This window comes from Macaca thibetana, chromosome 1 (assembly GCF_024542745.1).
Source record: "Macaca thibetana thibetana isolate TM-01 chromosome 1, ASM2454274v1, whole genome shotgun sequence".
Classification (NCBI taxonomy): domain Eukaryota; kingdom Metazoa; phylum Chordata; class Mammalia; order Primates; family Cercopithecidae; genus Macaca; species Macaca thibetana.
In genome coordinates, this window is record NC_065578.1 from 178,619,300 (window position 1) to 178,646,085 (window position 26,786).

Genomic DNA, 26,786 nt, shown 5'->3' on the forward strand with positions numbered 1-26,786 from the left:
CAAGTGCTAACAGAGTTAGCTGCAGTACCAGTGGCTGAGGGAAGTCTGGCCATTAGGAGACAACTGTGAGCAGTAAGCCCTCATGGTTCTCTGTGCCACTAATTTAATTAAAATAGAAATTGTAGGAGGGGCTTCCTGAATGAGGGAGCATTTTTCATGGACCTCGAGGCATGGGGAAAGTGAGTGTTCTAGAAAAGCATGTCAGCTTCTTTAATGTTCCAAAAATATAGTGAAATCCAGTAAATTTGTTTTTGTTTTTTTGTTTGTTTGTTTTGTTTTGTTTTGTTTTGAGATGGAGTCGGCTCTGTCGCCCAGGCTAGAGTGCAGCAGCGCGATCTCGGCTCACTGCAACCTCTGCCTCCCGAGTTCAAGTGATTTTTCTGCCTCAGCCTCCTGAGTAGCTGGGACTACAGATGTGCACCACCACGCTTGCCTAATTTTTGTATTTTTAGTATAGACAGGGTTTCACCATGTTGGCCAGGATGGCCTCGATCTCCTGATTCCATGATCCACCCACCTCAGCCTCCCAAAGTGCTGGGATTACAGGCGTGAGCCACTGCTCCCGACCTCCTATATATATGTATATATACACACACACACACACATATATACACATATATATACACACACACATATATATGTTTTTTTTTTTGAGATGGAATCTCGCTCTGTTGCCCAGGCTGGAGTGCAGTGGTGTGATCTTGGCTCACTGCAAGCTCCGCCTCCCGGGTTCACACCACTCTCCTGCCTCAGCCTCCCGAGTAGCTGGGACTACAGGTGCTCACCACCACACCCGGCTAATTTTTTGTATTTTTAGTAGAGACGTGGTTTTGCTGTGTTAGCCAGGATGGTCTCGATCTCTTGACCTCATGATCTGCCCGCCTCGGTCTCCCAAAGTGCTGGGATTACAGGCAGGAGCCACTGCGCCTGGCCTCCAATAAATATTTTTATGAGTGAAAAAATATGAGAAGAAATGGCCTGCTGGATATGGTTTGTACTAGACTATTTGGGAAAATGATCAGGAAGACAATTGAGGTTCTTCTCAAGTTAGGTTTTGTTCGCCATGCCAGGCCTTAGCCACTCAAGCCCATCAAAGAAAGCTGTGGTCTCTGAGGAACAGGGTTCCTCTGGAGGGGTGGCAGGGTGTTCGAGGAGAAGCTGAGTCACCTGCTACCTGAGCCAGTGATCTAAGATACACCATGCAGGTGCTGCCTCTGCAGCCCAGGATCCTACCAGCTGCAGAACATGTGAGTCATGCCAGCTGGGCTCTGAAGACTCCCTCAGCCCCTGGGGCCAGTGGACAGTGCCCACATCCTCTGTGGCCCCCTCACAGCTGTAGAAGACAGGCACAGGTCTTCTGTTGTGTGTGGGTGAGTGGGGCTGTGGGCGTGGGCCTCAGACAGCTGAGGGGTATAGGGGAGGCAGGCTCCACCGTCAAACAAAGACTTGGTTGTGCTAGAGGGTCTCTCAGGGAGTCAAACATTTAGATTACTGGGCTTGGATTAAGGAAAGGGAATTCTCTGCAAATAGCATAGGTGCCTGGAAGTCACAGTGCCGACTAAAGATGCTTGTGGGAGGCAAGATTGAAAGGTTCAGTGAGGCCAGTGGCCAGGGTCATGACATTACCAATGAGCCTTGGTAGCTGGGTGAGGGGGGGTTGGGGCTTGGTTCTGGGTCTGGGAGAAGGAGGCTTTGAATGTGGTTGGAGGGGAAGGGGAGATGGGATGATTATATCAAAGGGGAACTGGACTGGAATTCAGAACACTTGGATTTCATATTCTAGCATGACCAAATAGCTGTTAACTATGAATACATCATAGTCCTTCTTTGTGCCCTGTTTTCTGGATCTGTCCTGCCTCTGACCAGGGTTTTTGGGGGTGCAAGAGCAGATAGATGTGCTTGGAAAAGGCACAGAGTCCCACAGCACTGTGAATGGCTAATAGATCAGTGTTTCTGATTTCTCTGCACCTTACAAGAACATCATGGTGCTCAGTAAATATAAAACAAAAACAGTAGTTTCAGGCTTACAGACACTAACCTGAAATATTCTCTACTAAAGTCAAGTGAGTTTCAAATAACCTTAAGGAGGAATGATTTCCCTTTCCGTAGCTCCCAGGATCAATTCAAAATAATAAAATTTGGGAGCCCAAGAATTAAAAATTGGGATGGATCTAAAGTATTTCATCTCAAATATCTCATTCTTCCAAAGAGGATGATCCAAATTACCCAATTCCGAATGAGACTAAAAAATTTACTTTGGGAAAGAGATTGGGTTCCTTTGCTGAACTTACATTCAGTGTTTTTGAAATGACTAAGAACAAGAAAGATAAAATATCCAAGCTTACCTCATGAATTAATTAATTAAGGAAACATACATTTCCATTACTCAAGATAAGTTAGCAAGCCTTGAAATGTAAACTTCTGAGAAATACCAGACTGTCCTATTTGGAAGGGACTTTTAAAGATGAATTTAGCCCAGCATACTCACTTTACAGATGAAGAAACTGAGCTCCAGAGAAGAGGCTAGTGTAAGACAAAAAGCTTACCTCCTCCTCTGATGAATGTAAGATACAAAGCTTACCTCCTCTTCTGATGAGTGAGGACAGCTGGACATGACTACAATGTATCCCAACATGGCACCTGGCTGTTTGGGATGTGTGCATGGCTGATGTGATGGGATCTGTGGTTTTATTTTTCCCCAGCATCTCTTCCTTTGGGGGAACACTCCTCGCTTTCTCTTGAGTCTGTCAGTCATGGTGCTGTCCATCATGGGAAGGCACATGACACGGGCTGGCCAATAGTTGCAGAGATTGAGCTGGAGTGGGCATGTGATCAACCAGAATCCATCAAAATCCTCTCCTGGGCTTCTTTTCTTTTCTTTTCTTTTTTTTGACAGAATCTCACTCTGTCACCCAGGCTGGAGTGCAGTGGTGTGATCTCTGCTCATTGCAACCTCCGCCTCCCAGGTTCAAGCGATTCTCATGCCTCAGCCTTCCAAATAGCTGGGATTACAGGTGCACACCACCACACCTGGCTAATTTTTGTATTTTTAGTAGAGATGGGATTCCACCATATAGGCCAGGCTGGTCTCAAATTCCTGACCTCAAGTAATCTGGTTGCCTCAGCCTCCCAAGGTGTTGGGATTACAGGCTGAGCCACTACATTCTGCCCTCTCCTAGTATTTTTATTTGGATGTTATATAAGTGCTTCCAACGCTGTGGGGGCCATGCAAACCTGTTCCTGTGGTTGCAAAGAGGAAGCTCTTTAAGTAGGAGAGAATGAGGTTATTTCAGAAGGAAGTAAACCCAAGATTAGAGAGAGAGATATATAAATACAGACATGCACACATGTGTACATAGAAACATAGATAAATAGCAAGAACCATCTCCTACACCTGCTTACTTTTTAGCTTGAGGAGTTTGAAGTTTCTGTTGCTTGCAAACAAAAAGATTGAGGTTAATATGGTGGAAATATGAAGTCCCTGTGATTTTGTTAATGATCTAAAGGAGATAAGTTCATGGTAGAAGGGAAAGAAGTGAGAAAAGCTAGGTTGTCCTCTGCCACTTTCCTGTAAATCTTCGATTAAACTCATTTTTCAGATAGAATGTTGGGCCACTTCCAACAAGTCACTGTTCCCTGGAAGCTCCACACTTTCTTCTGCCTTTGCAAATGCCATCCTCTGTGCGTGCTCTTGGGATTGCTTGCCCCTTTCCTTTTTTGTTTCATTTCTGGTTAACTCCTCTTCATCCTTCAAAGCATTGTGCAAATCATTCATTCATTCATTCATTCATTCATTCATTCATTATTCATTCTTTTTTTAGCAAGAATTTATTGATTCAAAGGCTGTTCTAGGAGCTGGGGATATGACAAGGAAAATGACATTTATTTATTCATTCAACAGATCTCTTGAATGCCTGGTATGTACAAGAGGAGGGAATCCAGTGGTGAGTGAGCAAGACAAGGTCCCTACCCAGTGGGGGTTATTCTATTGGGAGATAAAAGAATAATTTAGGAGTGGGATGTGTATTTTGCAACTTATCTCAATTCTCCTCAATAGCTGTTTCTTGCATTTTTAAAGAAACTATGAGAAATGTGAGGAGAGAGACTATGTCCTTCATCTCCTGTTTCCACAAGTGGCAGAGATCCAAGGAAAGGTGGCCTGGTTTGAGCCCAGCAGGGCTTCATTATTCATAGGGGATGCAGCCCAGTTTTGGCAGGGAGGAGGGGCTGCTTGTAGGAGGAGGGACTGGGCTTCCCAGAGGCCTGGTGGACTCCCCTCCAGCAGTGGGTGGGAAGAGGAATTTAATGAGCCTCTAAAGAAGACAATAAAGAAGATCCAAAGACCTGGCCATCTGGACTTCTGCTCTTAATGAGAAAGTAATCCTGTCTCCAGAAAACAGCTGGTTAAACTCAGAAGAGAAGCCATGTATGTTTAATTTCCATTGAAAGCTGTTTGATAGGCTCCATGGGCAAGGCTGTGACAGTCAGTGCCACTTAATGAGGCTGCCATGGGCTTCTCCAGCTCAGGGAGAGGGAAGTCAGGGGACCAGGGAGGTAGGATCAGGGCAGGGAAAATGCTGGAGGCCCTGGGAGGTGATTCCCTGGGTGCAGAGATGGGGCCAAGACTCCTGTGGTCAGGAGACCTATGGTGCCCTTAGAATCAGAGCTGAAGGGACTGTGGAGTTCATCTGGCCCAACCCCTTTATTAGATGAGAAAGCCGAGGCCCATAGAGGTTAGACAGCCTGATCAAGGTCAGACAGTAGGTGGTGACAAAGCCAGCAGTTAGCCCTGAATTCTCCTGACTCAGCAGGAAGCCAAGCCCCCTCAAGTAGGATACAGGAAACTTGGCTGCTACCCCACCATATATAGACATGTTTCAAGATTAGCGTCTGCTCCTCATTCTTTCTCTCTCCCTCCCAAGAAGAACTGAATGCCTGTATGTTCCAGGGATTGGGATAGGTGCTGACGACAGAGACTTCCAGCTATGGTTGCAGCCCTGAGGAGGTCACAGGCCTCAGGGGAGGAAGACATAATAACCACTAGGCAATGGCAGTTTGGTGTGGTCACGCAGGACACTTAATGACCTCTAAGTGCACAGAGCCCTCCTGGCTGTGCCTGGGAACTTCAGGGACCACCTTCTGGAAGACAGGATGCCTGTGCTGAGTCTTGAAGAATGAGAGGGAGTCCAGCATGGGGCAGGCTTTGAGCAGGCCAAGGAGATCCTGAGAATTTCATTTCAGACAAGTGACTGGTGATGGTGTGAAGGGTGAATCTAAGAGGAGCAGAGGCTGGCAGGGGAGACCTGTGAGAAGGCAGTCATCTAAGGAAGAGATTATGAGGACATATGGTTGCAAGCGGTGGGCAGGAAGGAAAAGATGTAAGAATACATAAAAGGTAGCATAAGCAAACCTGCCAATTGGTGAAGAGGGGGAGTGAGGCAGAAGGAGGAGCCAGGCTGAGTCCTCAGGCTCTTCTTCCCCAGCCAGAGTCCTGATGGCTCCCTTCCGCAGCTCCAGGCTGCTGGCTGGCCATCTCCACGGACACAGCCTTCTGGCCTCTCAAACCCAAAGCTCCACTGGATTCTGCACAAAATCGTCTCCACCTCTTCATTTTCTGGTTTCAGTCAACGGTCCACTACTGTCCTTTCCTTCAAGTCCCATTTCCAGCTTTTTGCTCCCCTTGTCGCCAGGGCTACCCTGTCCTTACCTTGGCTGAGCAAAGGACACCTCTCAGAGCAGCCCAGTGCGCCTGGCTCTCCCAGAGGCTGAGTTTTAAATGTGCATTTAATCACTTCCCCAAGTGGCTGCTTTTTACTCTGAGCAGCTGATTTATCTAAAATTTAGTTCTAAGTCCAAAACACATTTGCCAAAAATTCGCTATTTGCTGAGCCCTCAGAATCTAATGATGAACAGGAGGTCAGTTTCTGGCCTCCAGGAAATGCTCAGAATACAAGGAGATCCTTCTCCACTTCTCAACTGCAAGACCCTCAACTCCAGGTCGCTTTCTTCACCTGGCTTTGGTGCATAGAATGGCAAAAAAAAAAAAAAAAAAAAAAAAAAAGAAATCTGATGTAAAAACAAAATAAATGAACAACACAAATCCCCTTTGTTTTTGCTTTTGTTTTTGTTTTTGTTTTGAGACAGAGTCTCACTCTGTTGCCCAGGCTGGAGTGCAGTGGCGCGATCTCGGCTCACTGCAAGCTCCGCCTCCTGGGCGCACGCCATTCTCCTGCCTCAGCCTCCTGAGTAGCTGGGACTACAGGTGCCCACTACCACACGCGGCTAATTTTTTTATTTTTTAGTAGAGACGGGGTTTCACCGTGTTAGCCAGGATGGTCTTGATCTCCTGACTTGGTGATCCGCTCCCCTCAGCCTCCTAAAGTGCTGGGATTACAGGCATGAGCCACTGTGCCCAGCCAAGCCCCTTTGTTATAATGGGCCAGAGGTTAGAACAATTTAGGATCTAGTGATACGTCTGTCTGAGAGAAAAAAAAATTTGGCTTTTAGCTTTATTGTAGGTGCTTGATAAATGTTTGCAGAATAAATGAACATCGGGGCTAACACAGCATTCATTGCATAGGTCCTGTAAGACCTGCCTGAGAACAGGGCCAGGAGCCACCCCTTGGCATACTCTACGCCTGTCACTGGGTCCAGCAATCACAGAACTCAGGACATGGTGAGTGGGTAAGCTCTCAGTTCTTATGATCACATTCACACTTTGTAAAAATCAGTGGTATTTATTTGCCCTGGAAAATAGCTGGATATTTAAAGTAGGTCCCTGCATCCTGAAATCTTTAATTATTCAAATCAATTCAACATTTACTAAGTAAGCACAGTGCAGGTTGTTCAGAGACATGACAGAACCAGTTCTGAGCCCCTGAGAATAGCAGTCTAGGTGGTGGGGGGATGGGGGTACAGCATGTGGCAGAAGTGTGAGCTCTGGGCGTCAGGCCCGTGTTTCACCCCAGGTCGCCCCCCCCAGCCACTGCAGTTCGGGCAGGCTACTGACACTGTCAGAGCTTTGGGCTTTTGTCCCTGCCTATCTCACCTTAGTGTGTTGGGTGGACTGTAAGAGACTGTATCAGGGCTGGATTAGGGCTGTCATGACAAAATACCGCAGACCGAGGAACGTAAACAGATACTTATTTCCTCACACTTTTGGAGGGCAGAAGTCCAAGATCAAGGTGTTGGCAGGGTTGATTTCCTCTGAGGCCTCCTTCCTGGGGTTGCAGATGGCCACCTTCTCACTGTGTCTTCATATAGTCCTTCCCCCGTGCACCCCTGGTGTCTCTTTTTGTGCTCTAATTGTGCCTTCTAAGGACACCAGTCAGACTGGATTTTAACAATCTCATTTTATCTTAATCACCTCTTTAAAGGCCCTGATCTCCAAATACTGTTATATTCTAAGGTACTGGAGGTTAGGACTTCAACATATAAATTTTGGGGAACACAATTTTGCCCATAACAAAGACCAAATAAAATCAGTGTGCCACACCACACCATACTGTACCATACCATACTGTGGTACCATATCCTACTATACTAGATTGTACTATAGTACAAAATGCCTAGTATGATGTACCAGCCTGGTACATAGTAATTTGAATCTCTCTCCTCCTTCCCCTAGTGGGATAATAAAAGTTCACAGTAGGCCAGGTGTGATGGCTCATGCCTGTAATCCCAGCACTTTGGGAGGCCAAGGTGGGCAGATCACCTGAGGTCAGGAGTTTAAGACCAGCCTGGCCAACATGGTGAAACGCTGTCTCTACTAAAAATACAAAATTAGCCAGGCGTGGTGGTGGGTGCCTGTGATTCAAGCTACTCAGAAGGCTGAGGCATGAGAATCACTTGAACCTGGGAGATGGAGGTTGTAGTGAGCCGAAATCATGCCACTGCACACCATCCTGGGCAACAGAGTGAGACTCTGTCTACAAAAAGAAAAAAAAAGTTAACAATGACAATTTTTAGATAGAGGAAATGTAAAATTTGGCCCCTGTGGGTATAAATTGTCACTAAAATATGAATAAAGGTGATCCAAATTAATGAGTTTCCATTATCCAAGCTGTTTTGGAGATTCATATTTTTTGAAAGTTAGGTTTATTGAAGTATAAATATACATACCATATAATTCACCCTTTTAAAGTGTTCAATTTGTCCAAGGAGTTTTAACAGATGTGAATAGTCATGTAATGACCACACAATCAAGAGGGGCCTTCATGTTCTTTTGTGATTTCCTTCCCACTCTTGGCCTTTTGCAACATTGATCTGTTTTCTGTCTCTACAGTTTTGACTTTCCCACTGTGTCATATAAATGGAATTATATGGGACACAGTCATTTGTAATTAACTTCTTTCACTGAGCAAAATACTTTTGAGATTCATCCATGTTGCTGCATCTTGAGTTGGTTATCACTTACATGGATTTTTGTTATCAAGTAGTATTCCATTATATGGATATACCACAATTTGTTAAATCATCTGCTGGTTAATGAACATTTGAGTGGTTTCTACTTTTTGATGATTATGAAGAGAGCTGTTATGAATATTAAAATACAAGTCTTTTTGGACATATGTTTTCCTTTGTCTTGGATAAATATCTAAGAATTGTGTTGCTGGTTGACTAAGGAAATGCTGAACTTTTTCACAAACTGCCAACTGTGTAGCATTTTTGCACCCACCATTGGCAAAATATGAACGTTCCAATAGTTCCACACCCTTGCACTTGGTACTTTTAGTCTTTTTTAATGTTAGCCATTGTAGTGAGTGTGGAGTGGTATTTCACTGTGGTTTGGCTTGTATTTCCCCAAGGGCTAATGATGTGGGGTACACTTATCAAATATGTGCAAACATATATACACCTATGTCAGATATATGCTTTTCACATGTCTTATCACAGTCTGTAAAATTTTTCTCAACAGTGTCTTTGAAGAGCAGAAGTTTTAAATTTTGGCAAAGTCTAATTTGTTAATTTTACTTCTGTGATTCATGATTTTTGTCTGCTATCTAAACATCTTTACTTAATCCAAGGTCACAAAGGCTTTGTCTTCTATTTTTTCTTCCAAAAATTTAGACTTTAGTCTTTACACTTAGTAGTATGATCCATTTCAGGTTAATTTTTGTGTGTGGTTTGAGGTTAGCATCAAAGTTAACTTTATACATATGAATGTCCAATTATACCAGTACAATTTTTTTAAAAGGCAATCCTTTCCCTCATTGAATTACTTAGACACTTTTGTCTAAAATCAGTTGGCCATATATGTGTGGACCTATTTCTGGATGCTATTCTGTTCCATTAGTCTATACCGATTGTAACATCATACTTTCTTGATTGTTGTAGCTTTGTAGTAAGTCTTCAAATCAGGTAGTGCCAGTCTTCCAAATTTGTTCTTCTTTTTCAAAATTGTTCTTGCCATTCTAGTTCCTTTTCATTTCTCCATAAAGTCTAGAATCAGTTTGCCAATTCCTACACAAAACCAATCAGGATTTTTATTGGGATTACTTATTATCTACGAGGAAATTCAGTTTTTATAAATTAGATGAATGCCATTCCAAATTGTGGATAATGTTTGAAAACAAGCTTTTGGTATTTCAGTAAACTGGTTATTTTTAATTAGGTTGAATATTTACAAACCTATGATTGACATCTCCCCTTCTGATCCTAGGATGCAATTAAATAAAGAAAACCTCTGTGATTCTCTGGTGCTGACAACACCCTGGAATGCATCTACAGCTCCAGGGCCGCCATTTTGTCCTAAGAGGAAGCCAGCTTCCTCCCTCAGGTGAACTCTGTGTATGTTTGTGATGGTGAGGGAAAACCTAACAACCCAGGCCCAGGAGAATCTGTCTGAGGCCCTCCCAAATACTCACCCTTCTCTCATTTGTCCAGAGCAAAGTTCATCCGGTTTATAAAAAGTGGTCTCCCTCAGCACAAGAACACCGCAGGCCCCCGGAGGAAAGTCTTCTGGGAAGAGGTTAAGGAGAGGCTGAGAAAAAGCCAGGACAGAGGCATGATATTCTGGAATCATTGCCACCACTAGTGCAGGGTCTTCTAGAGTAGGGGCCAGAATTGCCAGACAGCCAGCTCCCCTGGGGCTACTCTCAGAAAGCAGGCATTTCAGCAGCAGAATTGTTGCCTGTTTTCATACTGTGAATTGTTAGCGGGTTCTAAATAGACCATTCATGTTTTCCCTTTAGCACAGAAGGGGCTTACAACTCCAAATACCGCCATGGGTCTGACTGTTTCAAGTCAAAACATGTCCCAAACCACAGCCCTTGGGTGAGAGGAAGGGCTGGCCAAGGGCTTTGGAGGAAAAATAACCACCCACCAGCCTGGAAATTAGGGAGTTCACAGGAGGCCGAGTTGCCTTGCTCACAGACGCTGTAAGACTGAGGAGTTTTACCCATCGGGGTTAATCTGACAGTCACCTTCCCAACCAGTGCCTGCCTCCACCTCCCCTTTGCTCCCGGAAGGAAACCCAGGTCAAGAGGACGGAATGGTTACTCATGTCATGTGTGCTCAGCGGCTGCCCATCTCAGGGTCAGCGGTATGAACAGAGCACTCTGGAGGGGCAGGGTGAGGTTGCTTTGTGGGTAGTGGGATGCCACCTTCACTGTCCTTCAGTCCAATAAGACATGTAGCAAATGTAAATAAATCCAGTGACAACACATGAACAAGTCTTTGGCAAATGAAGTTCCTTTGACACAAAGCAGGAGGCTGCTGAGAGCAGTGGGAAGCCCTGGGCTGATGGGCCAGGATGGCATAGTAACTCACAGGAACAGGTCTCTCTGGAGTGGCCTGGGGAGAAGAGGGCAGAACTCATGACCAATAGAGACTATCTCCAGGTCATCTGGGTGATGAGTAGAAAAGCTCCAGAAGATAGCAGGAAGCTTGAGAAGGCAGCATAGGAGAAAGAAGAGGGAGGAAGGATCTCCACGTGGTAGTTGCTGGGAGGAAGGTCTGCCTGGGACCCAGGCTGGCCAGGGGTGGGGACTGGCTGCTTCTGCTCACAGTCTCGGCAGTGCTCATCCACTAGTGAGGGGTTGTTGGTGAGATTTGGTCCAGGAGGGACAAATATAGGACAGCTGTTTTGGTTGAACAAAGGAAGGCTAGGACATACTGGATGGGAGGTGGAGAAGGTGGCAGTGGTGATGCTGGCAAACGGTGTAACCAAAGTGTGATGATGATGGCATGGTAACCCAAGGCACATGTGTGAGTGGCACTGAATGGCTGTGTGCCTGGGGACCTGAGTTGGTATTATGGCGCCATCACTTCCTGCTGTGTGACCTTGGGGACGATATTCAACTTCTCTGAGGCTCAGTTTCCCCAGCTGTAAATGAGTGATCAGCACCCATTTATAAGGGATTGTCGGGATTATGTCAGAGAACATTTAGTCACTGCTCAATAAGCAGCAGAGACCGTAATGAGAATGGATCAACTGGGGACCCAGCAATGGTCTTGATGCCACATTTCACCTGAAGGATAAGGACTTTGCCACAGTTTGGTAGACTCGGCTTCTGCTAAGAAGACTGTCTCACTGGTAACTTGAGGGCAGGAACTCAGGGCTGAGCATGTTTCAATGTGGGAAGAGGCCTCAGTGTGCCCTGGGGTCTTCTTACGCATCCTGAGGACTCTACTTATTTCTATGTTGGAGGCTACTCAAGCTTTTCTTTTCCAATTACGTCTAAAGGGGGAAGGGGGAGACAGGTGTTTGAAGCCACCTCTGTGGCTTGTAGCAGGAGCCAGAGAGGGCCCAGGGCACCCGAATCCCACTGTATTGGCAGAAACACAAATACACAAATACCAGATGGATAATCTCAAGGATAAAAGAGGATTTAGGGCGACCTGATTTAAAGCTTCCCTTTTTTCTTTTTTGGGCAAAGCCTGGGAGTAGGGGGTGGGAACTCAAGACAGAGCCTTGTTAGAGTCTTGAATTTTCACTTGTAGAGTGATGGAGCTTTGGAAAGGGGTTTCTCCTTCATGTTTCCCTCCCATCACATGCCATCAAACCTGATCTTTAAATCTAAAACCCCATTTGTATTCCAGTCTGATCATGGGAGACTTGTTTGCCTGTGGGCCCCAGCTTGAGTTTGTGATTGACAGGAAATGTCCAGAGGAGTCTACAGCAGACACAAAAAGCCTCTGGGAAATCAGCCAGCACTCCTCCCAGCATCCCCACCCACTAGATGGGCCACCGGGGAGCAGGATGGTGGCAGATCAGTCTCTACAATGGCTTTTTATTGGATTTTCTCTGTTGGTTGTATTCCACGCTATCAGTCCCTGATAGGACAGCAATCCACGAGAACCTAGCGTCAAGTTGATGGCCAAGTGCCGAGCATACCAATGACCAGAACTCTGCAAACAATTGGAGCAAGTGCTTGAAATCCCAGCCATGAGCCTGGCCGCTCTACATGAGGTCATGCATATGTCTTAGGTAACATACCAGTTGGCAATTACCAAACTCACCAGGATGATTTTCTTTTACCAGGGCTCCAACCAATGCAGCCCCCATTATAGTAACAACCTCTGATCCTCCTTCCAAAGGCATCAGGTGTGTAAGTCCTGCTTTTCTGTTTATTCAGTGGAGGGGACCCTGCAGAGAGGACAAGCAGCTACTGTCCTCAGCCCCTTTAAGCCAGGGATCCCTCCTTCATACAAAGGCGTTCCTGGGGATTTGCTTTCCTTGCGGTTTGTCGGTCATGTCTTATAGGGAAGGGGCTCATTGCCTGGATGCCTGTTCTAGCCTGAATGTGCCTTCCACAGCCGGCGTGTTCTGAGGGATGGGGGGCAGTTGGTTCGGGAAAGGGTAGGACAGGAGCAGGTCTGGGCTGTTGCCTAAGGTTAGCTCAGAGGGATAAAACTCCTGCACAGTAAAGGAGTTCTCAGCAGAGGTTAGCAGGTCTCCTGTCAGGGTGGCTTCAAGAATTCTTTCTTCAGAATGGCTTGAGCAAAAGCATATCTGGGAGCCAGATGAACTTGAGGCCTTTCCCTAGCCTGAACTCTTGGTCTTGTAGGGGCTGGTTCACTCTCTTATCCCATTTCAACAAGAGGGACGCTCCTTCATGCATCACCGGGGAGTCCCTGCACAGAACCTACCCATTCATGGCTGCCCATTCTCACCACCTTCTCTTGAAGGATTCTTTTGAGTTCCTTTCCTGGGCTCTTGAAGCCCCTTGGAGTACGTGTTTGCAAACCTGCACCCTACCATCCCCGAGATCTTCAGAGGCGGGCTTTAGTCTGTTCAGATTTGTTTGCCGGTGACCAACTCAGTGGCATGCAGGGTGGACAAGTGGTTCTTAAACCCTCCCTGTGGCTCAGTTGCCTGAGTTGAGATGATATTCACAATGCCAATGCCTGGCCCCATGCCCAGAGATTCTGACTCAACTGACCTGAGGTCTGGACATGGGCAGTCTAAGCTCCCCAGGTGATTCTATGTGCAGCCATGATGGTGGCCCAAAGGAGACCATCAACGAATCAAAACGGTGACTCTGACCAAGTGACACCTCCTTTTTTTAAATTTCTCTTTCTGGTGGTGAGGAAGCAGATTCTCAACCTCTATTCATCCTTAGCATTTATCCATGGTTAATATCATTTGTTTGAGCCATACAACTCTTGGAGAACCAAGTTCTGGAGGGAGAAGCTATTGGCAGGAGTGTCTGGAACTGCACGGAAGAACTCACTAAGTCTTATAAAATCCCTGCCTGCAACAGGTTGCGTGCTCTCATTCTCCTCCAGCTCTACTCTGTGCCTGCCACGGTTTACTACACTGTAGATCCTGGCTCCCAAACTTGGTACTTGTCAGAATCCCCCACTCCAGTAGTTACAAATCAGACCTTTTGAGGGGTCAGATGTGAGAGGCGGGGTGTGTGTGTGTGTGTGTGTACGTATATGTGTGTATTTAAAGCCCCCTCAGTGATTCTTCTTACACATTTGCAGAGTGGGAACTGCCGTCCCAGGTCATCTCAGCTGGTCAGTCCATGTTGCTCAAAACTCTGGGGTGTGCTCTCCCCTGAGGGACTCTGAGTCCTTGTGGAAAGAGTTGTGGCAAGTCCAAAAGGGCTGTGTGTGAGGGTCTGGCAGGTGGGGGGCAGGCAGCCCTGGGGGGAACATCCATGTGGACAAGATGTTTTGTGCCAAATTGTGACACACCCAAGAAGACTGAATAGAGCCTCATCCAGGGTGAAGATGAGTGAGATCTGATCCGAAAGCAATTGTTGAGGTCCAGTCCCACATGCCGCACGCTAAAGCTGTGGGACTTCAGAGGAAGAGAGTCTGGGACTTTGGATTAGTAACATGATGTGAACGGATGAAGTTAAAGCTTTGTCTCCTTCTTCCCATGTCATCTACATAGGAAAACTAGAGACAAGGACATAGAAATAGGAGATGAAGCCGATTTGAAAAGCCACCAGAGCTCTGAGAGGAGTAGTACCCATTCTGTGTCACACCGTCACCGTTCTCACCTGTGGCTGACTGCAGCACCTGAAGCTCGACCAGCTGCAGTCTGTCACCAACATGAAGTTGCTCCTAGAGCACTCTTTATTCCTTTAAAAATGATAAAATACTACAAGCACGCAGGACTATAGAGAATATTGTCCCTATGTCTCCATATTTGCTTCAGCTGATGTTTTAAAAGACTAGAACATTGTTAACCCTCACCTGTGCCATTTCCTGCCCTCTCCCTGCTCTTCAGAAATTGGTATTTATGTTTCCCATGAATGTTTTTATACTTTTACTACACATGTAAGTAGCCACACATAATAGATGATATGGTTTTGCAAGCTTTCAAACTTTACATAAATGATGTCTTACTGTATCCTTTGCATGTTTTTCATTCACTGTTGTGTTTCTGAGGTTTATCGCTGTTGATACAAGATCAATTTCATTATTATCTATTCATTCTTTTTCTGATGGGTGCTAAGATTGTGTCCCATTTTTTACTGTTAGAAATCACGCTACAACATTATTTACAATGTATGTTCTGTAGCCATGTCCTTAAACACAGGTGTTTGACTCTGCGATCATCGCGGCCCTCAGACCTGCTCCTCGCCTGGACTAGGCTCTGCTCTGGGGTCACCCTTCCCCAGCATGCAACTTGACTCTTGAAGACCAAGTTTCACTTGAAGACCACGTCTTACACCAGAATTCTCCCTGGATCATCCTTGTCAGGGATTCCTACCCTACCTTGCCACCCACACCTGGCCCCTCCTAAAAGGAATGTTCTTTGGCAGGAACGAAGAGCATGTGCTCGGTTGTAGGGTGAGGAGACCTCAGGTGAGTGGTCAGTTTTAACTGGACCTCAAAGGAGGCTGTTTCCAGAGGCAAGGAGAAATGGGCGAGTTTTCTTGGCGAAGGGGCAGCAAGAGCCAGCATAGGCAAAGGAACGTGGCAGTGTCAGGAGAGGACCAGGCAAAGAGCTGGCCAGCAGATGGAAGCTGAGTGCTGCTGGAGAGTAGGAGGCTGGATTAGTAACATGATGTGAACTGAGGAAGTTAAACATTTGTCTCCTCCACCAGATCACTGCATTTTAGCTTTGTAGAAGGAAGCGGCCTGGAGACCCTGAGGAGCAGAAACAGTGGCTCACTCCTGTGCTTCTGTGGTCCGTTTCCTCACTTTTCCCCTTCCGTCAAGTGTTGAGGCTCTGTGGAGTTCAGCTTCCTCTTCCCTCCATCACTCACATCCCACTTCCCATCACCGGCTTCCATGCAAGAGAACTCCAGGTTACTGGCCTCGGGCAGCAGTCCAGCTGTTACCAGTAAACCGGAAGCTGACGTCACTAACAAGAGTTCAGGGAGCACCAAGAGGCAGACCAGAGGTCTCCTAAGCTTGACTCCTCTTCGGCACGAGACTAAGGAAGAGCCCCAAGTGCCAGTCAGAGGTGTGGGAGACCAGCTTGTGTGTGTGTGAGAGAGACAGGGGAAGGCAGGTGGAGTTAGGGAGCTCTTTCAGCTTAGCTGGGCTTAGTGATTTCAAGTGAGCCTCTGCTGGGAGAAATGGGTTTGTTGTTACTGAAAGAACAAGTTTGGGTCTCAAGTTTTCTTTTGCCTTATTTGACAGCTCATAAAACTCGGCAGCAAATCTGAACTTCCAGCTCCACGGCTTGGAGGAAGAAGCCTAGGAATAGTTATCGACTCCTTCCCCTGTCCTTGGCTTGACCTCCCTCCCTCCCTCCTTCTCACCACACCATTTAGAAATCATGAAGACAATCTGTTCCCAAGAGCAAGGGTGGAGGGTGGAAGGCTGGCTGGGCTGATGGGACCAACGCTTGTCAGAAATGAACAGGCCCATGCGACAGTGAAGACAATGCAGAGGGAAAGAGCTTTTGGCTTCATGCTTTGACAAAGTGCCCTGAGACTGTATGTGCATGTGTGTATTTCTGTTCGGTAAATCCTGGAAGGCCAGTGCAGTGGGAGAATCCAGATGTTTTCAGCCTCCAAAATGTGCCAGGTAGTTATAGTTGACAGTGGATTATGTGAGAAACTATACGGTACTGGCCTCATTCTTCATGCTGCCACTCTGGCCTTTGACTTTGGAGTGGGGAATTTCTTAAATTCACACATCCCTGACCCCTTTTGTGGGTGACCCAGGCCCTGGCATACACTGTGCAATTAACAAATGTCAGCTGAATGAGTAGAATGAATAAACAAAAAAGAGTCATTGTGTAACAGAAGGTTGTTTATTAAGCACTTCCTGTGGGAGCTCCTCAAGTCAAACTCATGAGAAAATGACTGTTTTTAGTAGGCTACAGAAGGTTAAGTGACTTGTCCAAGGTCTCATAGACAGGACTGTGTGTGTGCACATGGCGTGTGTGTGTGTGTGTGTCTGTGTGTGGTGGGGAGTATGCAGGAGAGAAGGTTCATGGCATTATTTTATGCATTGCCCATTCTTGCACCTTCATCAAGTCTGAATTTGTGAATTTGCTGAGGCTGATAGGACAGTGTGGGCTGTCGCTGGAAGTTGGAGGAGGTGACAACCAGGTTAGGGGCCTTCCATGTGGATGCCTGCTGTACCACATATCCTGTAAAAACAGAACATTTACGAATGGTAAGAGAAGCCCTTATGTACACAAAATAGGGAGGGCAAAAGAGAGGAGGGACAAGGACACCAAAAGGGTCTTTTGCAGATATTTAGAATGGCCTCTTCCATGAGAAAGGAAAGAAGAAAGACATAAAAGAGAACAAAGCCAGGCCAACTCTTAAAAATTATTTAATAGAAAGTCCAATGTCAAAATGTAACAATAAACAAAAATACACATGTATAAATATGTATATATAATTAGACCTATACACTTTCTCAGACCCTTTTCAAAATGGAATAGAATCATCATTACATCTTGGTGGTCAAATCAAAAATAATATTCAAGCGACATGGGCCCACTTCTGCGTGGGGGGTAGTACTACTGGAGCACTTCGAGGGTTCAAAGAATTCCAATCAGGAGAGAGCTGGGGATATTGCCAGTGTCCTTTTCTGGAGACCCAGAGAGGGAAGGTGAACAATTGCATGGCTCTGTCCAGTGTACCTGACCTTTGCTTAGCACCTGTAGCCACTACTGTCTAGGGATAGCTCTCCTTTAGGGTTTTGAATTATTTACATTTATGTTGTTCGTGAGTGAGTTTTCTTGCCTCATCTCCCAGATTTGAAGTTCCTGGGGATTCTGCCTTAGGACTTTCTTATTCTGCAGGCCAAATGTTGCACAGTGGTTTGGGGTGCTATTCTGGCGTGCTGATTTGCATTAAAGCAAAGGTGTTCAAAGTGAGATGTGTACATACCAGGAGGTACCCAAGGTCTCCCTCAGGAGTTCAGAGAGAGAATGCCAGACCTCTGTTTATAATATTTTGTGTCTTATTCATTTAAAGTTTCTATGCTGTGTACTTTTTATAATGTGCCTAATATATTAGTACAAAAGTAAAGGGATATATGCTTTACATAAATTAATAAACATACAGAGAGAGTGCATCTCACAAAGATTTTGCTGACAGGCATGTGTAATTGAAACAGATGGGGGCCCACTGCTTTGCAGAATTCATGTGCAGGCAGAGTGGTTAGGGAGGCCACCTTCCGGGCTCCCACGCTCACCTGAGGAAGCCTCTGCAGGTGTTCAGAAGAGCAGTGCTCCAAGATACCTCCCAGACCTGACTGAGAGGTGATGCTTCGTAATCTTGATGCAAGATTTTCCTTGAATGTAAGGCCACGTTCCTAAATAAAATGCAAATACCCTTGGGAAGAGCAAATATGCAGCCATTAACAACCAGCATGGAGGCATTTTGATCCTTTCCTGGCAATGAGGTGGAGGTGAGTAGGAAGTGGGCCAGGGTAGAAAATGGGGAGAGGTGCCCTAAGGCAAACTTGGCTTATATTCCATGAACACATTGGCCCTAAGGGGACCTGCCAGGGCTCTAGTTTTTAAATGGGTGAATGTGAGGCCAAATGTTTGTTGGTTTCCAGCATCAGGATTACCGCTGGACAAACTCTAATCTAAACACCTGGGCCTGTGGAATATCTGAGTGGGAATTGCTAGCCACAGAATTACAGACTCCTCAGGGAAGAGCCAGAGGAAGATCTGGAAAAAGTGGCTGTTTGAGCTAACATCTTTCCGAGGGGCCAGAAAGCTGGTGTTGCTGTTGAGTATGCCAGGAGGGCAGCGGTGGGGGTTTTGCAAAAAAGGTCAGCCCCAAGGTGCAGCAAGGCCCAGCGTCCCTTAGCTAGGAAAATTGCCTTCAGCCCCAACTCCTCCAGCCTCTCAGGGGAACTGTCTTCTGTTTGAGCTTTTTCTTGAGTTTCTGTAAACAGTGTTGGCTTATAGCTGGTCTTTTGATACGTCTAATTCTTTTCCTTTCTCCTAAACATTTTTCTAATTATTTTTCTGGGGTGGGGAGGGGGAGAAAAAAAACCCAATGCTCTAAACTCTGAGGTTATTTGGAAAACCTAAAAGGCACTGCAAGTTGTCTCCATAGAGAGATTCCGCTTGTCTCTGAGCCTTCCCTGACTCACATCTGCAGAGCTCCCAGCTCTGGCAGCCTCCAGGTGCCTGCGAGGTCTTCCCTCCACAGCTGTCTAGGCCTATGGGTATTTTCCACTTGCATACAATTTGTCTGTGCTTTTTAAAAGTCTCCTTTCTTTGGCAGGACTCGGGTGTGTATTTGGGACCCAGCAGAGGCTTGGCCACCGAGTGTATGTGACCTAATCCAGGGGAAGGCTGTTCAAGAGAGCTGCCTTTAGTTAGGATCACACACTAGACAGGGAAGCCCTCTGCTGCTTCCCGTATGTTTATTTTAGGGTGCATTCTCATCCCTGGGTCTAGGCCAGCCTGGTCCCAAAAGGTATTTTTAGCCTTGGTGGCTCTAAAGAAGGTCATGCTGACCCAGAGCTGTCCCCTTTATGTCTCCAAACCAGATCCAGCCCAGGTTAAAGTCCTTGAATTCGAATAGCTTTTGGCAGAGGAAGAGGAGTTGGGGCTGGGTAAGGGACAGAGGACACCCTGGGATAAATCATCTCAGCAAGCACCCGTGCACTGCCGCGGTGAGGAGGGAAAGCCCGGCCCTGATTGTGACCACACCTTACCTGTCTGGAGGACCTCAGCAGTGGGCTGCAGACGACACAGCACCACCTAAAGCTCTTATTTATGCTCCCTGAATCCCCGGCAAAGCCCCAGGAACCCTCTGTGGCTGGCCCGGCTCACTGTCCTGTCCTTGTCTCTTGCTCTTCTCTCTCCCTCTACAAGTCCAAGCCCCAGCCTCTGTACTGCAGGCTGGCCCTGGACAGTCCACACTGGCCCTCCTTTAGGCTGAGTCCTGTGCTGTCCTCTCAGCCTGAAGTCCTCTAGTAACACTCTCCCTCAGCCCTCTTGACACATCTGGGCTTTGATATCACCTCTTTCAGGAAGCCCCTGATTACCAGAACTGGGCTGGCTGCCACCGTGAGAATGCTCCCACAGCACTCAGGACTTTTCCCTGTAGGGTACTTCCGCACTGCCTCCCTTGCTATGGCTAGGTTCCTCGAGGGTGGGTTTAGTTCAATTGTGCTTTGCTTGCAATTAGCACAGTGCCTGGAGTGTACCAGGGGCTCCAGAAATAAATGAGTTCAGTGAATGAATCCTTAAGACTGGAAAGGCAATGCTAAAAATGCTACACCTGGGTCAACCCAGATGAAGGACCCCAACTCCACACACTGGGGTTAGAGCATCCCACTGGAGCTGCTGAAATGCCACAGTCAAGTCCACATGGATGAGGGGGATGGTGTGTGAGGCATGCGGTGGTTGTATGTGGCTGGACCAGGCACACGACATTAGGGATGTGTCCATTATGCGTGTAAGGCTGGGAAAGGATGTCAGCCACAGTACCCCAGCTGGCGGCCCAGACGAGTCAAGCAGATGTAGTAGGGCATCCGGGCACAGACAGGGCACAAAGTGAGACGAGTAGCAGACCTCGATTCTCCCATGTGAGTTGAACTCAAACTTTCTCAAGAGTGATGGCTGGTTTTTCCTGTTTCGGTATCCCTATAGTTATACTAATACTTTCCTAGACATTATCTTGGAGATTACAGAAAGGCAAAATACAGCTCTTTCTTGAACTATTTCAATGATAAATTTCCTTTCTCCATGTATCTCTCTGTATATGTATGTATGCGTGTGTATGTGTATGTGTGTTAAGAAAATGGATCAGAATCTAAAATCCTAGTAAGGCAGCTGCCTGGATCTACTCCAGGAAAAGAATAATTTTATGAATTTGCATCTTGGTTTGAATGGAAAAACTGGCTTGAAATCTATTGCAAAATTTTCTTTGCTTGCTCGCCTGTCAAGAGAGAACAGTCCCTGAAGGTCTGGACTGAAATGCCAGGACACAGGGCCTATTCTCTCCCTTTGGAGTCCATGCCAAGAGGTCCCCCTAAGGCTCTAGAATTATTTTCAACCCTAGAGACCCTAAGGGATCTCTGCCTGAGTTCATGGTGTTCTTTATACTGCCTCTAAGTCTTAATCAAATTCAAAGCCTTGGGCTAAAGATGGAAGCAAAGAAGGGCGAAATCAGGGTAGAGAGGGCAGACACTATCAGAATGGAGCCTTCAGTTTAGAGGTGAATCTTCCCGAAATAGAGCAATTTCTGTGGTTCCCAAGTTATAAGGGCCATTGCCCACATCATGATGAAGGGACATGACAGCTGCCAGGTTAGAAAGAAGCAGGATCTTGGGGGCCACATTTCAAAGGAAAACTGGACATGACAGCCCCTTTACACAGGGACATTCTTTTGCTTCCTTCGAACAAAGTAAGTAAGGGTGGGAGTAGGTCCCTTCTAGGCAGCACCTTTAACAGTTGCTATGGAGACATGAGTCATCTTTAGAGGATGTGATTTAAGAAGCAAGAAGAGGAACTCTGAGGAGTTCCTGGGCTCTTCCGACCTTGGAACAAGTTATTTAAATGTCTATCCAAGTCATTACATGACTATCTAAAACACCTAAGGTGTCAAAAGAGATTCGCATCTAGTTTCAGTGCTTAAATGGACCTGGAACATACAGATCCCCGGTCCAAAGATCAAAAAGAGACATCAAACCCTAGCCCACAAGAAAGGATTTCAATACAAGTCAGTGGTCCAGCATTGCCTTTCCTTCATGCTTGGAGATCAGATTGTCCCAGACCCCCAGGCAGGTTAAGACTTTTAACCTTAAAAAGATACAGCCTGTGATGAAACAAGCCTTGGGAACCCAGGAAAGGAATCACAGCACTAGAAAGCCTGTTCTGGTTGCATCTGGTTTCTAACTGCAGAAATACCTGGTTCCTTTTCCAGATGCTAGAAGGATTCCAAGGGGAGAGACGTGTGCCTAAATTCCCAAAGCCTTTTCCTCTGGGCACTGAAGTCCTCCTGTTAGCCAGTGGCCTCTCCTGGTGTGTGTGCAGCTCAGACAGGGGAGGCCAAATAAAACACTCCCCATGAGGAAACCAAGCTGGTGAGGAGCCAGAGAGAGATTCTGGAAAGCAGATGCCCCCAGGGGTTGTTTTCACAGTGTTGTGAAGGGCATATAGTCACAATAAAAAGAATTTGGAAAATACTTGAATGACATCTTTCCTTCTTTCAACATAGGCATTTACGTTGGATAGATGCATTCCACACTTAAGATCTATTATTTAGAACGTGGGGGTAATAGATCCACTTCACAGGATTATCAGGAGGATGACACAAAACAATTATAAAATGCCTAGCACAGTATCTGGCACAGAGTGAGTATAAATGACAAATATTAGTTCCTTTTTCCTCTTCTCCTGAGAGTAGATTCCAGATAAGGTACAAGAGTCTCCTGAAAAACATGGCATAGCTTGTGAGTCCTAAGGTTTGTCCCAGAGGTATTCACTCATAAGCCTCATCTTTACCATAGCTTTTTGACCCTTTTCCAGAGACATACAAAAAGGTGACTGCTGAAGTCAAGGATACCATTCCCCCCTTGGAAAAACACATCCATTCATTGGCAAAAGGCAATTTATAGACCTCATTGATGGAACTCCAAAAGGTTTATTGCAGGCACATGTGTAGTGTGACAGCCAACTGCCTAACCCAGCTCCTACCAGGCACATTGGAGTCCAGGCATCCACTCATGATACCATGAGGCCAAAGTTCCTGCTTCAAGCCACCTTTTCATTATGCCCCTAAATACACATTCCCTCCCCACCAATCATGCCTTATTATTTTTTTGGTTGGGGTTTTAAACAACAAAAAGTCCAATCTCTGAGAGGTATGAAGACATAAAGCTCTGAGAATGCCTTCCAGCAGGGAAGCGTGGAAGGCAGATCTTACGTAAAACTGTAGTGTGCAATCTAATATCCTTTTTCTTTAGGGGAGGCAGGAAGGACAGAACTTTAGATACCAATTATTTTGCCTTTCATAAAGAACATATCAGAGTCCCGAAGTCTAAGATTCCAACTCAGTATTTTCTTGGATTAAGAATTTGAAAATATTTCTTCCTTTAAAACTCAACATGTTTAACCATGCTTCTTTTCTATGACTAGTAGAGATAGAACACTTCTAAATTCTTGCCCAGTGTCAAAGCTGGACTTGTAATCCACATGCCAACCTGCTTCACAGGCAACGAGGTAAAGTTTGTAAGAGGTATCATCTCTGTTTTTTAGCAGGCTTATGGGAGAGTCTTGCCCTAAGAGAAAAACAGGGATGAGGCTGGGAAGAGGATAAAGTTATAGCAGGATAAAGTTATAAGAAGATAACAAAGCAGGATGACATCACATGGGACTAAGAAGGGGACTGCATCATCCCTGGACCTGCTCCTGGGGGCTGTCGGCTTGTGGGCGTGGCCGCTTCAGATGCCCAGGTGAGCCCTGACACAGAGGTGCTTCCTCACCTTACAGTGAGGAGCGGATGGGGCCAGTACAAAGACTGAAGAACCAGCCCTCCTCCTGGGTCCGTCTTTGCTAAATTGAGTCATTCCAGCCCAGGCTCAGATCATGGGCACTGTGGACGGAGAGAGACCGGTCTTCCAGCAGGCTGCTGTGTGCGTGGCTGCTGCCGTTTCTGAGGACTGACCTAGTTTTCTCATCTCTGGACTTTATACCTTCTTTGTCCCTAAATAGACCACAACACCACTCTGTGTTCTCTGCAAGCCTGGGGCTAGGAAGCATCGCTGAGGTAAAGGCCTTTTTTAAGGTTCTCTGCCAATACCAAACACGTCTTCAATTATGAGAGCAGTACTCCATGATCCTGAATCTCCGCCAACCAAAAGAGAGCTGTGCACACACTGCTGAACTTTTACAACTCTACAACTCAGAGGACATAAGGCGTGTGCAAGCCAGCTGTAAATCTTGTTGACAGTCTTGCCCCACCCACTGGCCACTAGGCAGCTGGATTTTCAATTTCAACCCTCTCTGCTTAATGCTCTCAGTTCATTTCTCATCATTTTTCTACCTCCACTCACGAGGCCACGTCCCCTCCCTTCCTCCTTCCAGCTTCCTGAGCCCCATACATATAACAACTAGCAGAGTGCACCAGCACATACATTGGATTATTCTTTTCATTGTGTCTGAGCCAATCTGCTTAATGTTCACATACACATGGGGAAAAAAAGGTAAAATATTTTTGCTTTAGATCCTTTCAGAAGGCATAAAAAAATAAAGTACAAACACGAATCACTTGACAATTTTATGATTAAAACCAACAAATGGAAAACAGACATTGTTGGGTGTTGCTGACATAATCAAGCATTTCATGCGGATTTCTGGATGTACCAAATGTGTCTGAAGAACTCACTTTCGCACAACAAAGATGTATCCAGTGTTAAACACCGGAGCCAGAACCCGGGTGAAAAGCTGGTGGTTCAGGGCAACATCACTTCCGGCTTTATTAAACACTCAAAAGTCAGGTTCCCAAGAAACGCTTGGATCTATGCACAAGTGTAACATGTCAAAAGTGTTCAATGTGACCAAGAGAAATGACATGAGCATGTTTCATCTTCGGGTAGAGGGTGGTGGTTTTCTGGGAAGACTGTGTGAGACACCGAGTAAAGAAATCAAATGGAAGACGTTTAGCATGTGCTTAATTCTTGCTTGATAAGAACAAGAAATCCCGGAAAAGGTCATCCACAGAACAGTGAACAAAGTCCCCAGTGAACAAGTTTGAGGTGGGGCTTAGCAGTTCGTTTACAGTTGTGGAAAACTATTTTAGTCACTTGGCCAAAAACCGTATGAGGGGAGGCAACCTGAAACCCTAGACTACTTGACTCTCCCTGCATTTTTCTACTTGAAGCAGGATAAAAAAGCCTAACATTTTGGCTGCATCTCTATTTATGTAACAGCCACAGCTGCTCCCCAAAATAGCTGCTGTTGGCCAAAAGAATTACGGGATTTTGTTGCTAATATGTGAATCTATTGTCCTTAGCACTCTGCTAAGTTTCCTTCCCTTCCTTTTTGCCGTCCCAGGTCTAAAAGGAGATAGGGAATCTCACTATTAGCACATCAGTGGTGCCCTCAGTTATGTGGATAGATTTTAAAATCGAGGCACATCTTTTCGGCAAGAGCAAATTGACACAGAACATCTTAACTCCCCACCTTCTGCGGGTGGCTAACATCGAGGCCCTTCAAAGTCACAACCCCAAAAGAGAGAAACATACAGTGCTCCTGTCTTTTTGTGGGACAAACCCAAACCCGGACTGCTGGCGTGGCATTTAATAGGATGCCCTCCCCTGAAAGTAACAAAGAGAACCCTCGTCAAAGCTATCAAACACATTAAAAAAATACAAAAGTTATTTTCTCCTTTTGATTGCTATTTACTTGTGACAATATTTGTTAAAAATATCACTTCTGTCTTTGAGAAGAGATCATTCTCTTCATATAGTATGGAAAAATAAACTCTGCTGAACACTCACTCAGTCAACATTCCCCACCATTGCCAGAGGCGTTTGGCTTTCACATCTCCAAATATCATCATAAGCATAAAAGTATTATGTTGTTGAGTAGGCAAACACTTCTGCTATGTCTAGTGTGCTGGAAGTAAGAGAAAAAGGAAGTGGCAAGGCTCATGTAGCATTTTGAAGGGGGAGAGTTACGAAATAGGATGGTTTATTTGCTAACAAAATGAAAGGTAACAAGGTGGTTTCAGGCCCTCCTAAAAAGTCATAGGATGTCCCCTCACCTCTTCAGTCCACTTTCAGCCTTGCTAATGCTTGGTAAATTATTAACGGAAGGGTAGGCAGCCCTTTAGGCTAATTATCAGTGTCAATGCAAAGGAGGGCTCAACTTCTGCACCCAGGATCATCTTAAAACACTGAGCTGGATGAATGGGAGAAGACAAGGATCCATAAAAACAGTAAAATGTTTATTTTCTTAGAAAAAAAAGTGAGGAAGAGGGATTCAAAATGATTGTGATCACACTTCCATCTGCATCTGCGCAAAGCCAATGTTGCAAGCTTAATTCTTGATTAAGATACCTATTAAATCAAACAACCTGCCACTCACTCCTACGTCACTTCCAGGAGTCACATCACAGCATGCTTTTAATTGATAATAGCTTCTCTACTTCTTCTGAGCAGAGAAACAAGGCTTGGCATAGCAACCATCCCATCTCCAAAGCTCAACACTGCCAGTAAGAAGCAAGGCTCAGTCCATCTCTAGACTGCGTGCGAGAGATGGGGAGGAAGGAGAGAGGGCAGGAGATGCTTGTCTTAGAAGCAGAACCAGTTTAGAAGAGAAGTTTGATATCTGAGTTCGCCACTACCTCATCTTATAGAAAATAGGTTGGAGAGCATCTGTAAAACCAACAGTATCTTTAAGGTGAAATTGCAGAATTTTGCTGCATACCTGGACACAAGAGAAGTGAAAAGTTGCAACAAGTTTTAACTAGCAGCAACAAAGAAAGTTCGATAACAGTTTTTTTTGTTTGTTTTTAGCAATATTCCTTTGCAAGTTCATTAAGAAACACTGTAATTTAATGGGGCGTACGATATGGAACGATCTTCTTTTGCTATAGTGCTGTTCGCTGAATAGAACCGACCTTTGCAAAGATTTCAACTGGGGTGTAACCTATTTACACAGTAGTAGCTCCTGGTTTGAGTGGTAAAATTGGTGCTATGTGATATCCTCTTCTTCCGAACAGTAATCCCGACCCTTGGAGGGAAAAAGAAAAAAGAGCATGTGAATGATAAATTCAAAGCAGAGCCTGAAATAGTTACTTGTAATCAATTTTCTCTCAGTGTGTCTCCTTGCAACAGAATCCAGGCTTTGTCAGTGATAGCTGGCACTGGGGTAGCTACGTCATAAATACATGTTAGCTGATTTATAAGCTATACATACCTCAAGGCATGAGAGT

At 45.7% G+C, this 26,786-nt stretch overlaps 2 protein-coding genes across 2 annotated transcripts in view; one reads left to right on the forward strand and one right to left on the reverse strand.

The window, feature by feature from the left end:
• Positions 1–26,786, forward strand: part of ARPC5 (actin related protein 2/3 complex subunit 5) — a 1,051,210-nt gene that overhangs the window by 34,007 nt on the left and 990,417 nt on the right. The window lies entirely within an intron of this gene.
• The window catches only part of C1H1orf21 (chromosome 1 C1orf21 homolog), a 247,439-nt gene continuing 237,834 nt past the window's right edge, over positions 17,182–26,786 (reverse strand). The window contains exon 6 of the mRNA XM_050766010.1: positions 17,182–26,584. Coding sequence (XP_050621967.1) covers positions 26,546–26,584 — 39 coding nt within the window. The 3' untranslated portion in view covers positions 17,182–26,545. The remainder of the gene's footprint in view (positions 26,585–26,786) is intronic.